At 51.7% G+C, this 10,465-nt stretch overlaps 1 protein-coding gene across 2 annotated transcripts in view; it reads right to left on the bottom strand.

The window, feature by feature from the left end:
• Positions 1–644: 644 nt before the first annotated feature.
• Fer1l4 (fer-1-like protein 4) overlaps positions 645–10,465 on the bottom strand; it is a 37,425-nt gene continuing 27,604 nt past the window's right edge. The window contains exons 34-45 of one of the 2 annotated variants that reach the window (XM_027421347.2): positions 10,268–10,402; positions 9,833–9,949; positions 6,990–7,117; positions 6,662–6,832; positions 5,897–6,051; positions 5,087–5,247; positions 4,490–4,575; positions 2,614–2,712; positions 2,221–2,462; positions 1,305–1,588; positions 1,130–1,230; positions 645–1,053 (exon numbers count right to left, since the gene is read on the bottom strand). In XM_027421347.2, coding sequence (XP_027277148.1) covers positions 861–1,053; positions 1,130–1,230; positions 1,305–1,588; positions 2,221–2,462; positions 2,614–2,712; positions 4,490–4,575; positions 5,087–5,247; positions 5,897–6,051; positions 6,662–6,832; positions 6,990–7,117; positions 9,833–9,949; positions 10,268–10,402 — 1,872 coding nt within the window. In that variant the 3' untranslated portion in view covers positions 645–860. Of the gene's footprint in view, positions 1,054–1,129; positions 1,231–1,304; positions 1,589–2,220; positions 2,463–2,613; positions 2,713–4,489; positions 4,576–5,086; positions 5,248–5,896; positions 6,052–6,661; positions 6,833–6,989; positions 7,118–9,832; positions 9,950–10,267; positions 10,403–10,465 lie in introns of those variants that run through there. The other variant, XM_035446750.1, reaches the window with a different exon arrangement.

Raw genomic sequence — 10,465 nt, 5'->3', positions numbered from 1 at the left:
ATGGAGCTGCACAGTGCTCCTCCAGTTCCGGGGCAGGCTGTCTGCAACTGTCCTCTGGGGGCAGCAACAGCCAGTGATACCATTTAAGCCCTATGACAAGCTACTTGAAGTCAGCCAACCAAAACAATAATTTCCCTTTTTGCTTAAGCCAATTTGGGTTGAGATTTCTTTTTCTTGACACTGAAAGCTTTAGCAGACATCCTTGCTCTCGGGGTTGGTAAAAAGTTAGTGGAACAAAGTGCTTAGGTGTCATGGAAGGTAGAGCCATGAGCAGATTGAGGGCAACCAGCCTCTGGTTGGAATAGAAAGCATGCTGCGGGGGTGGGGGGTTACAGGTTGACACAGTGCACTTAATCCTTAGGGCTTGTTCTTTTCTGGGGTTGCATGTGGACAGTCTTCGAGACAGACATATTGACTATAAGTTTATTATAAGGGCCGGTAGAATGGGGAGACTAAGAAGAGGAACAGGGGTAAATGGCTGACCGCCATGGCCGGTCGCCATAGAGAGACAGAGCGGGAAACAGAGAGGGGACAGAGAGAGAGAGAGAGACAGGGGGAGAGAGAGAGAGAGAGAGAGAGAGAGAGAGAGAGAGAGAGAGGGGAACAGACAGAGAGCGTAAAGGTGCAGGGGCCTATCTTTTAAAGGGGTCCTCTGCACCTGCGTGCAGACTTCTTTCCCATGGAACCTTGGGCTGACCAGGGTATTGCCTGAGTGGATTCCACCAGGTAACAGGGGCAGGCCAGCATAATGCCTGAACCTTTCACCAAGTACTGAATCCTGACAGCTCACGTTGGAAGGAAGGACATCCAGAGCAGGGTTGAAAGGTTGGCTCCCTGAGCTGTGTCTCTGGTCCCTTGGATTAGTGTTTGTGGATGGGGCTGAAGATGACCTCGCTGATCTGTCCAGGAATAGTGTAGAAGACGAGGAGCAGGAAGACAGTGATGAGCGCAAGCAGCAGCAGCAGCACCAGGATGCGCCAGTACCGGCGCCAGATGAAGAAGACGAAAGTCTTCAGGGGGTTCACAAACCAATTGAAGGAGGTTTTGGGACGGCTGTTGGGGAAGGGTGGAGTCACATGACCAGGAAGCCCCTGACAGCGGCCCCGCCTCCCTAAGCTCCGCTACTTACTTGGGCTTCTCCAGAGGCTCTGGCTCTTTTCTCCCCTTCCCAACCGGCCGCTTCTCTGCCTCCTCCACAGTCAGTAGTTCAAACTCTGCCTCAACCTTCCCCTAGAAGGAGATGGTGGGGCCATGAGTGGACAGAGCCCAGCCCTGAGCCACGTCGTGGTCATTACACTACGCACCGTGAGGATGTAGACATTGCCACCGGTGTCTGTGAACTCCAGGTCTTCCGGCCGTCCTTTCCTCCTCCTCCTCCTCTTGCGTTTCTTGCCAGCCTGAGCCTCTCGGGCCTCCCGCTCCACATCTTCCATTTCCCTCGTCTTCACTACAGGCCACCAGCCCCGCAGTCGACGGCAGCGAAACAGATTGCATCTCGGCCCAGCCCCATCAAGGGCTAGTCGAACAGAACACTGCTCAGGGACCCGGGCCCCCCTCACCATGTCTGGTAGCTGCAACTCGAGGGATCCTGTGAGAGCAAAACTCACGAGGTTAGGGTAAGGGGTCAAAGAGACAGCACCCCAGAGTTGCAAAGTGCCAAAAGGGAGAATGCAGCCAACGGTCAGTCCACAGCTATAGACTTCCTAACCAGTCTAGCTACCAGCAGGTCCCAACTGGAGGTCCAGGACCCTACTGCCAAAGCAAGGATCAAAGGCCATAATGGGAACCCAGAGCGACTGCAGAAGGGTCCAGGGGGAGGACTGAGACAGAGCCTTGGGTAGAAAGGTTACTAGCCAGGCTGCGGTGGCGCACGCCCTTAATCCCAGCACTTGGGAGGCAGAGACAGGCGATCTCTGGGGGTTGGAAGTCAGCCTGGTCTACAGAGTGAGTTTCACCACAGGCTCCAAAGCTACACAGCCAAATGCTGTCTTGGAAAATCAAATAAACAATAAGTAAATAAATAAATAAAGGAGGTTGCTTTGCAGCACTCCCTGAACACCGTGATTAGGTAGAAAACTATGTTTCACGCTTGGGTCTAAAATCGACCACAGGGCTCAAAGTTTGCTTAGAGTAGGAACCAAGGGACAGAGAGGAAAGGGTGGAGGCAAGGCAAATAAGGACAAATCAAATGTAGGCTTGAGGCTAGAAAAAGCCAAGTACCAAGAAAGTCGTTGGCGGAGATTCGGTCAAAGTCCCAAACCTGCAGCGCCAGCACAGCCGGCTGCCGGAACTCAGCCTCCTCCAGGGCGAAAGGTCCAGGCTTCCGCCGGACGCTCACCTCCCGCTCCGTAGGCAGGTAGTCAAAGCGAAACACAAAGCGCCAATTGAAGTTGCCCTCTCCAGTCAGGGAATTGAAGTGGACGTCTGTCTCCTGTTTATCATGCTCCAGCCCCTTTACCCAACTGGGTGAGGAAGGACACAACCCAGGTCAAGGTGGTGTCAGGGCTGGGGCCACACCCAGAACTCAGCTCTCTGCACAGAGGGCCTGAACACAGGGTCCCCATTTACAGTTTCCTTTAGACAGCCATTTGGTGAGCCGGCCTGCAAGCCTACCTTTTCACATAGATGTCACTTGACATCTCTCCAGTGAGTGGGTTCACATCATCCAGAACCACATCTTCCGTGTTCCAGATGACAACTCGGAGCTCATAGCTGGGGACACAGTGGTTTCCGACTGTTGAGAAGGGTCCTGGGAGTGTGCTGGCCTAACACTACAGTCCTGGTTTGATTCCCCAGCAACTCTTAAACTGGGGTGGTGGCACACAGGATTGTAAATCCAGCTGCTCCAGAGGTGACAGAAGGAGCACCTAGAGCTCATCCTTGAGGCTATATGAAACCCTGTCCCCAAACCACAACAGCCAACAAATCAGTTCAGTTGGTAGAGTGAACTACCATGCATGCACAAAGGTCCTGGGGTCAATCTCTAGCGCACATACATGGCAAGGTGTAGTGGTACATGCCTGTAATCCCAGCAATGGAGGGTTAGAGGCAGGAGGATGGAGAGAGTTCAAAAGCCATCCACAGCTGCATACCTTGTTCAGTGCCAGCTGGTTCTACATGATACCTTGTCTCTAAAGACAAAGGGGGGGACAGCTGTGCAAACAGAAAGGAACTAGGTAGGTGTCACTGACCCCTTCCCTACTACTACAATGGCACCACAAGGCATGGTCTAACCCAAGCCAGTACAATGAGGTGTCAGAAGCTGAAAACTTTGAGTGGTTCAACATCCACCAGCTGCAGGGTTAGAGCCACAGCAAGCCACATGCTGTGCAACGCACAGTGCTGGGGTACAGAGAAGTGTGAATTGAAAAGACAACCAGAGATAGATGTTTCTGGTTCTTCCCCGGTACGGCCCCGTTGCTGTCATGGGGTTGCCTGGATATCTCTTCATCCCTTCATTTATTGATTCTCCCTGGTTTTGTCTTCTTCAGATAAGGTCTCATGTAGCCCAGGCCAGCCTTGACCTCTCTATGAAGCAGAGGCTGGCCTCTGAACTCCTGATCCTCCTGCCTTTGCCTTCTGAGTACAGGGATATAGGCATACACTACCATACCTGTTTTCCCTAGAATTCTACCCAACCACACTATCAATCTATATGGTTCTGGTGGGAAGGCATCTACCCAACTCCAGGTTTGGGAGAACCACCCAGAAGTAGCCAATGTGAGGTATCCCAGCCCTGCCCATAGTAACTGATTCAGAGAAGAGCATCTAACCCCTGCCAGTCAGTGGAAGTGGCTCTGGGCTTTTGCTTTAATAGGATTGGGTATTTATTTCTGCTCAAGAGTCCTGGCTGGTAAGAGATGAGTCCGGCACCCTTAGAAGTTACCTTGTTCTTTGTGGACTGCAAAAGGCTCTCTGAATGGCTAGAGGGACAACTCAGTGATTAAGAACACTTGCTGCCACCACCACCTAACTTGTTGCGGGGTGGTGGTGGCGCACACCTTTAATCCCATCACTCAGGGAGCAGAGGCAGGTGGACCACCGTGAGTTCAAGGACAGCCTGCTCTACATAGTGAGTTCCAAGATAGGCTCTAAAGCTACATAGAGAAACCCTGTCTTGAATACCCCCGGCCCCAAAAAAGAGCACTTGTTGCTCTTCCAAAGGACTCCACAGTGTGGCTCACAACCATCTGTGACTCTGGTTTCTGTGTCTGTATGTTACATATATGCTTGGGGCCTGCAGAGATCAGAAGAGGGCTGATGTGGACCAGTGTCTGAGTGTGACACCCTCACAGAGCTGCACTTGGGCTAGCTGGGGTAGAACAGGGTTTACTGAAAGACATTTGGACTCTTTACGATACCCAACGCTCACAGATTATGGGGAAGAAAGTGTAATAACTCACCTGCCCATAGGCCTGAGTCAGAAGTCTTGGCCTGACTTAGTGGGAGCTCAGATTTTCAGAGAGTAGAGGGGCCAAAATTCTCTCACCTGATTGGCTGACGAGGCTTAATGTCAACTGGGGGCGGGGCAGGCACATCACTGGGGAAGATGTCGATCCACATATGAAGGGATCCCTGAGAGCACAAAACCAGGCTGCAGGGTCATGCTCGAGAACTCTTCTCTCTACAGCCTTGCATCTGGTGGCTGCCCTGTCCCCAGTGGGGAGAAGGGACAGGGGCAGGAGTCATGGGGTAGATTTGGGGGTATTCAAATGAAGGTAGTAGAGTCTGAAATGAGGGTCCCACAGTCAAGGCCAGGTTTGGGTTCAGGAAGAGGCGGTTCCAGAGTGAGAAAACTGAGGTCAAGAGTAGGTTGTGGTCTTGAGGCCCAGACCTTAGTGAATGAGGGTGGAGCTCAGATCAGGAGCCCCAGGTCTCACGCTTGTTGGCTCAGGGTTGGGGATCCTGTAGGACCAGGGTGTGTGTGGGGGGGGGCTGGATAGTAAGTACAGCCTGTAACAGAGGTTCTCACTGACACCAGAAGCAGGGTCAGTGGCGGTGTAGTGTGTGGGAAGAGGGCTTGGGGAAAGGGTGGTGGTGGTGGTGGGGTGTCTCAATGAGTCTTGGGAGTCTGAGGTCCCTTCACCTGCAGCAGCCCTGGGCTCCGGGGGTGGTACAGGGGCCGTGTTTCCACATGTTCAGGTACCAGCTGGATCCCAAATCCTGGCATCTCCTGCCAACGCCGAAGCACAAGCAATGCTTGGGCCTCTTCAGAAGCCTCATTTGTCCCCTTGGGATCCCTGCCATCTGAAACAAGAGGGGTGTGGACTTGGGTTCACCACAGTCCCCAGCTCTCCTCCCTCCTCAGCACCTCTAGATAAAGCTGGTTGTCTATACATGGCGTGGTGGTTTACACCTTTAATCCCAGCAGAGTTCCAGGAGTTTGAGGCAAGCCTGGTCTACAAAATGAGTTCTAGGATAGACAAGACTATGTAGAGACCTCCTTAACAACTATGTCCCTCCCCCAGACAAAAAGTCTGTGGCCTGCAGCCTGGGAGAGCAAGTCCACCATTCACAAAAAGCAAGGGGTGGGAGGTGGGGGGTGGGGGGGAGGGTGCTGCTGCTGTCACTACTCCTGACTGTGAAGAGCCAGCAGCACCTTTGCTCAAGACCCTGTCTAGAGACGAGGCCACCAGCCATTTGAAGTGTGAGCTCAATTCCACAGCCACAGACTGTGTAGAGCTCTGTATCCTGTGCTCTGAGGGGTCTACCTAAGATCATGTTCTCCCAGCAGCCAGGAGCTTTGCCCTTACTCAGACAAACTCACAAACATCCCTGGGCCTACTGCCATCAGTGGGCTCTCCTGGGTACACTAGCCCAACACCTGCTGTGTCCTGTGTCTCAGTCTGCCTCCCTCATACTCCTCGTGGCCTGCCCAGCACAAAGGGTCTGGTACCTGAAGGCAGGGCCTCGGACGGTGTCAGGAAGACTCTGGTGCCCACCTTGACAGCCCCAGCTCTGTATTCAGGAGCAGGGAGGCCACAGCGCTGGCACAGCCCCAGCAGAATCTGTGAAGGCCGGAATGCATCGCGCCAGGCATTGTACCCATCCCTGCAGGCAGAAGAGGACCATGCATCAGCTAGGGCAGTGTGTGGGCACAATGGGCACAGAGGTTCAAAGAGGTCAAATGACTTACTAGTACCAAAACCCCAATACCCTAGCTCAAGTCTTGGCTACTGAGCTAAGATGTCTTTCAAGGGGTGGGAGAAGTTCTCCTGTAAAACTATAATTTGTATACAAGAATGGGGATGTGGCAGCTGGAGGGAGGCAACTGTTCAGTATGTAGAGGGCTTGTTGCATAAACATGAGGACCTGAGTTCAAATCCCAGGAGCCCACATGAAAGTTGACTCGTAGGGCAAGTGTCTGTAATACCAGCACTTCTATGGGAGATAGAAAGTTCAAGGAGACTTTGAAAGTTCATGAGCCAGGTAGCCTGGCTCACAACAGTGAGGAGACCCTGCCTCACACAAGATGGAAAGAGATGAACAACACCCAAGTCTGTCCTCAGACCTTCCCATGCATGTTGTGGAACATGTGTGCCCAGATTCTCACACATGAATATACTCACGCAAACACATTCAAATTATAATAAGATTAAAACCATTTAAAATGGAAATGTGAGCTTCAATGTGTTTCATGAATGGGCCCTGCCAGACTCACACATCATACTGTGAGGCTAGCCCACAGTTGGCTCTGTGGTGGCTATAAAATCTGTTCTCCAGGTCAATCCGTGTCTCCCCAATGAGGTCATCAGAGCCCACCAAGTCATGATCGAATATGGCCACAGTCAGCTCTGGCTCGGCTGGGAGGGAAACACTCAGCTCCAGGACCCTGGCCAGGAAGGAAAAGTAGCTAAGGACAGTTCCATGCACTCTGATGGGACCTGGAGTGGCAGTGTCCAGCCCCCCACCATCAGCAAGCCAACTGCCTAGGCCAGAGCATTTGGAGCCCAGGAACCCCCAATTCCCAAGCCAGGGCCCAGCCTCACTCTCCAAAGATGGGGTGGAGTTGCTTGGGGATGTAGCGTTCCTTAGTGTCCCGCTGCTCCTTGCCAGCGCTCACCACCACATAGGGGTCTGCCTTGCCATTGGGGTCTGCAGGAGCCAAGTTGGTAGCCTAGGGGGGGTGGAATTCAAATATAGTGGAATCATCCTTGAAGCCTAAGCCCTTGTGGAACCTGATTACAGGATTTTATGAGCTGCTGGAGGTCAAATCCAGGTTTTCCTCCATGCTGGTCAAGTACTCCATTGACTGAGCCACACCATAGCCCTGGCTCTTGTTACACTGTAAGAGATAAATCAGTACAGGCCATCTGCAGTATGAGGTGTGTTTAGAACTCACTGGGGAAGTCAGAGACGCAGGGAGCATTAGGGCCCTATCTTCCCCAGCCAGCAGTGGTTGCCTATCTGGTGTTAACAGTTCAGCCAAGGGTTGAAAAGTTGGAAAAATCTCCTATGTGACTCAGCCCATAGTATGGGCCAATAGGATAAGGTTTGGGGAGGGGACAGTACTAGACACTGGGAAGATTATACTGCCCTAAAGAATTCAGCCAAAGAGAACCGCAGGCTCAGGGGATGAGGGGGGCAATGTGCTGGGGATCTGTTAGTCTTCATGCTTGCCAAGCAAGCACTCTACCTACCAAGCCATCTCCCAGCCCTATTCACTCTTGAGACAGAGTCTCAGGTAGCCCAGGCACGTCATGGCTGACGATAACTTTGAACTTCTGACCTTCCTGCCTTCACCTCCTGCGTGCTGGGATTACAGGCATGTGCACACTTGCTTTGCATGATTCTGGGGATTAAATCCAGGTCTTTGTATATTCTGGGAATGCACTCTACAAACTGAGCTATGTCTCCAGTCCTTGGCTGGTCTTGAACTTACAGTCCTTCTATCTTAGCCTCCTAAGCAGCTGGGATTACAGATCTGTGCTACCAGGCCCAGCTCGAGTTGTTTTTGTGTGTGTGTTTGTGAGGACATTCGTATGTGTGCATGTATGTGGAGGTCAAAAAGTGACTTCATAGCCTCAGATGTTCCTCAGAGTCCTTTTTTTTTTTTTTTTTTTTCTGAGACAGCATCTCTCACTGGACTGGAACTTGCCAAGTAGGCTAGCTTGGCTGGCCAGTGAACCCCAGCAGCCTCTCTCCACCTCTCCAGTACTGGGATTACAGACATGAGTGGCCACACCAGCTTGTTTGGCCCTTTTTGTTTGCCCCCTTGCTTTGGGTTGTTGTCTTGTTTGGCTTAGTGAGGAGTTTTGTTTTAATTTTATTTTATGTGTATGAGTGTTTTGCCTGCATGTGTGTCTATGTACCATGTGCATGTTTCAGGCAGGGGCCAAGAGAGAGCAGATAGATCTCCTAGAACTGGAGTTACAGATGCTTGTGAGCTGCCACGTGGGTGCTGGGAATTCAATCTAGGACCTTTGGAAGAACAACCAGTGCTCATAACTGCTGATCTCCTCTCAGGCCCTGGCTGGTATTTTGATCCTCTTGCCTCCATTTCCCAAATTTGGGGATTACTGATGTGCACTGCACTCAGTTATGGCTTGGGGTTTGTTTGGGTTTTGGGGTTTTTTGTTTTGTTTTGTTTTGTTTGTCCCACTGTATAGGCCAGGCCGACCTGAAACTCACTATATGTAGTCCAGGCTGGCCTAGAATTCACAGTAATCTTCCTGTCTCAGCTTCCTGCTCAGCCTAGTGCTGGGGATGGACCCCAAGGCCTGGAGCAACACTTTGGCTCCAGTGTTCTGAGCTTCTGGGCTGTCATGGTGCACAGCTTTAATCCCAGCACTTGGGAGGCAGAGGCAGGCAGATCTCTGTGAGTTCGAAGCCAGCTTGGTCTACAGAGCAAGTTTCAGGGCAGCCAGAGCTATACAGAGAAACCCTGTCTTGAAAAATAAATAAAAAAAAAAAGTGTTCTGAGCTAAAGCTGGGCTCCCAGAACTGAGGTTTTCTGGATTAAACAGATAATATTAATATAAATCCCAGTCTTAAATCAATGTGGGGGGCACACTAAAGACACATTCCCCAGGAAGACACTGTTTCCCTGAAACAGCCTCCCCTTCCCAGTGGACAAGCTGCCTCTCAGACTCTCTCTCAAGGAGGTCCTGCTTCATGCAGGGTCTTGTCTCCAGCCCCCTCCCTTGTCAGACTCTAGGAACCCAAGGCCAAGGTGGGGACAAACTAAGCTGAGCTCTGGGGCACATGGCCCCCTTGGAATTACTGCTGCCACCTCCTCACTCGGGGAACAGGAATGCTTCCCTTTCTTCAGAGCTTTGTGTTCATAAAAACAGTCTTTGTCTGACATGTCTCAATGTATTACAAAGTTTATCTCAGAGCATCCTGCCTGCCATATTGCTACAACACACAGGCAGGATGAGTCCCACTCCCTAGCAGTACCCTAGGAGGACTGTCTCTTCCAGTGATGTCTCAGAATCCCTAGGTCAGGCCGCAGCATCTGCTCCAGGGACAGAGGGACAGGGATACAGGGACAGAGCAACCTGCTTATTCCCTGTTTCTCCCCAAGACTCCTTTAAGAAAATTCCAGGACCCTGCTAGTCTCTGCATGACAGCCATAGCAATGGAAGGAACTACAGGGTATTTGACAAAAGGCATTCAGGATTTGGGGATCCTCCACTATAGCCTTCGGCTCCCCCTGGCCCCAGACCAAAAGTCTGCATAAGGCCTGCCACAGGCAAGCTTTGTGAGGAGAGGAAGTCTAATCACACCCAAGATTTCTACCTAAACCCAGAGGAGCCTTCGAGAGCCTTTGTAGACATCAGGCTGTTGCCTCTGCTGCCATGGGGATGAGCTAGGGACTAAGGACACTCACCTTCACTACGTACACTCTAACCAGAAGCTTGATGGGCCGGTTCTGGGGGATCCCCCTGGAGATCTGGGGTTCAGAGAACGATGCTGCCTCTGACTCAGGATAAATGAGGAAGGAGCCCTGAAGTCGGGGAGACAGGAAAGCAGGAAAGGAGTTGGTAAGAAAGGTGTTTTGTTCTGTTTTAAATTACATTGGATTTATTTTATGTGCGAGTGTTTTGCTTGTGTGTATGTCTGTGTGAGCTTGGTTCCTGAGAAGGTCAGAAGTGAGTGTCAGATTCCCTGAAACTGGAGTTAGGGATGGTTGTAAACCACGCTGTGGCACTGGGAATAGAACCACGATCCCCTGCAAGAGCAGCCAGTGTTAACTGCTGAGCCACCTCTCAGCCTGTATGAAAGCTTGTCCCTTGTCAGTCTCCCATTCTTCCCCCAAGTATACCTTGAATTTGCCCACCAAGTGTCCAGAACCTTCCTCGCCATCTCCAGCCTGGCCGCCTTGCCCTCTGTACAGGGGGAACACATTCAGCCAGTCCTCAAAGTGGTTAAACTCCTCCTCTAGGGAGCTGTTGTAGATCTGAAAGGTGAGGGGTCTCAGTGACAACTCTGTTCCCCAAATCCAAGGGGCACCCTTCTCCCC

Source organism: Cricetulus griseus, chromosome 6 (genome assembly GCF_003668045.3).
Source record: "Cricetulus griseus strain 17A/GY chromosome 6, alternate assembly CriGri-PICRH-1.0, whole genome shotgun sequence".
NCBI lineage: Eukaryota > Metazoa > Chordata > Mammalia > Rodentia > Cricetidae > Cricetulus > Cricetulus griseus.
Note: the sequence above shows the minus strand (reverse complement) of the source record. Positions and strands in the feature narration are given on the sequence as shown.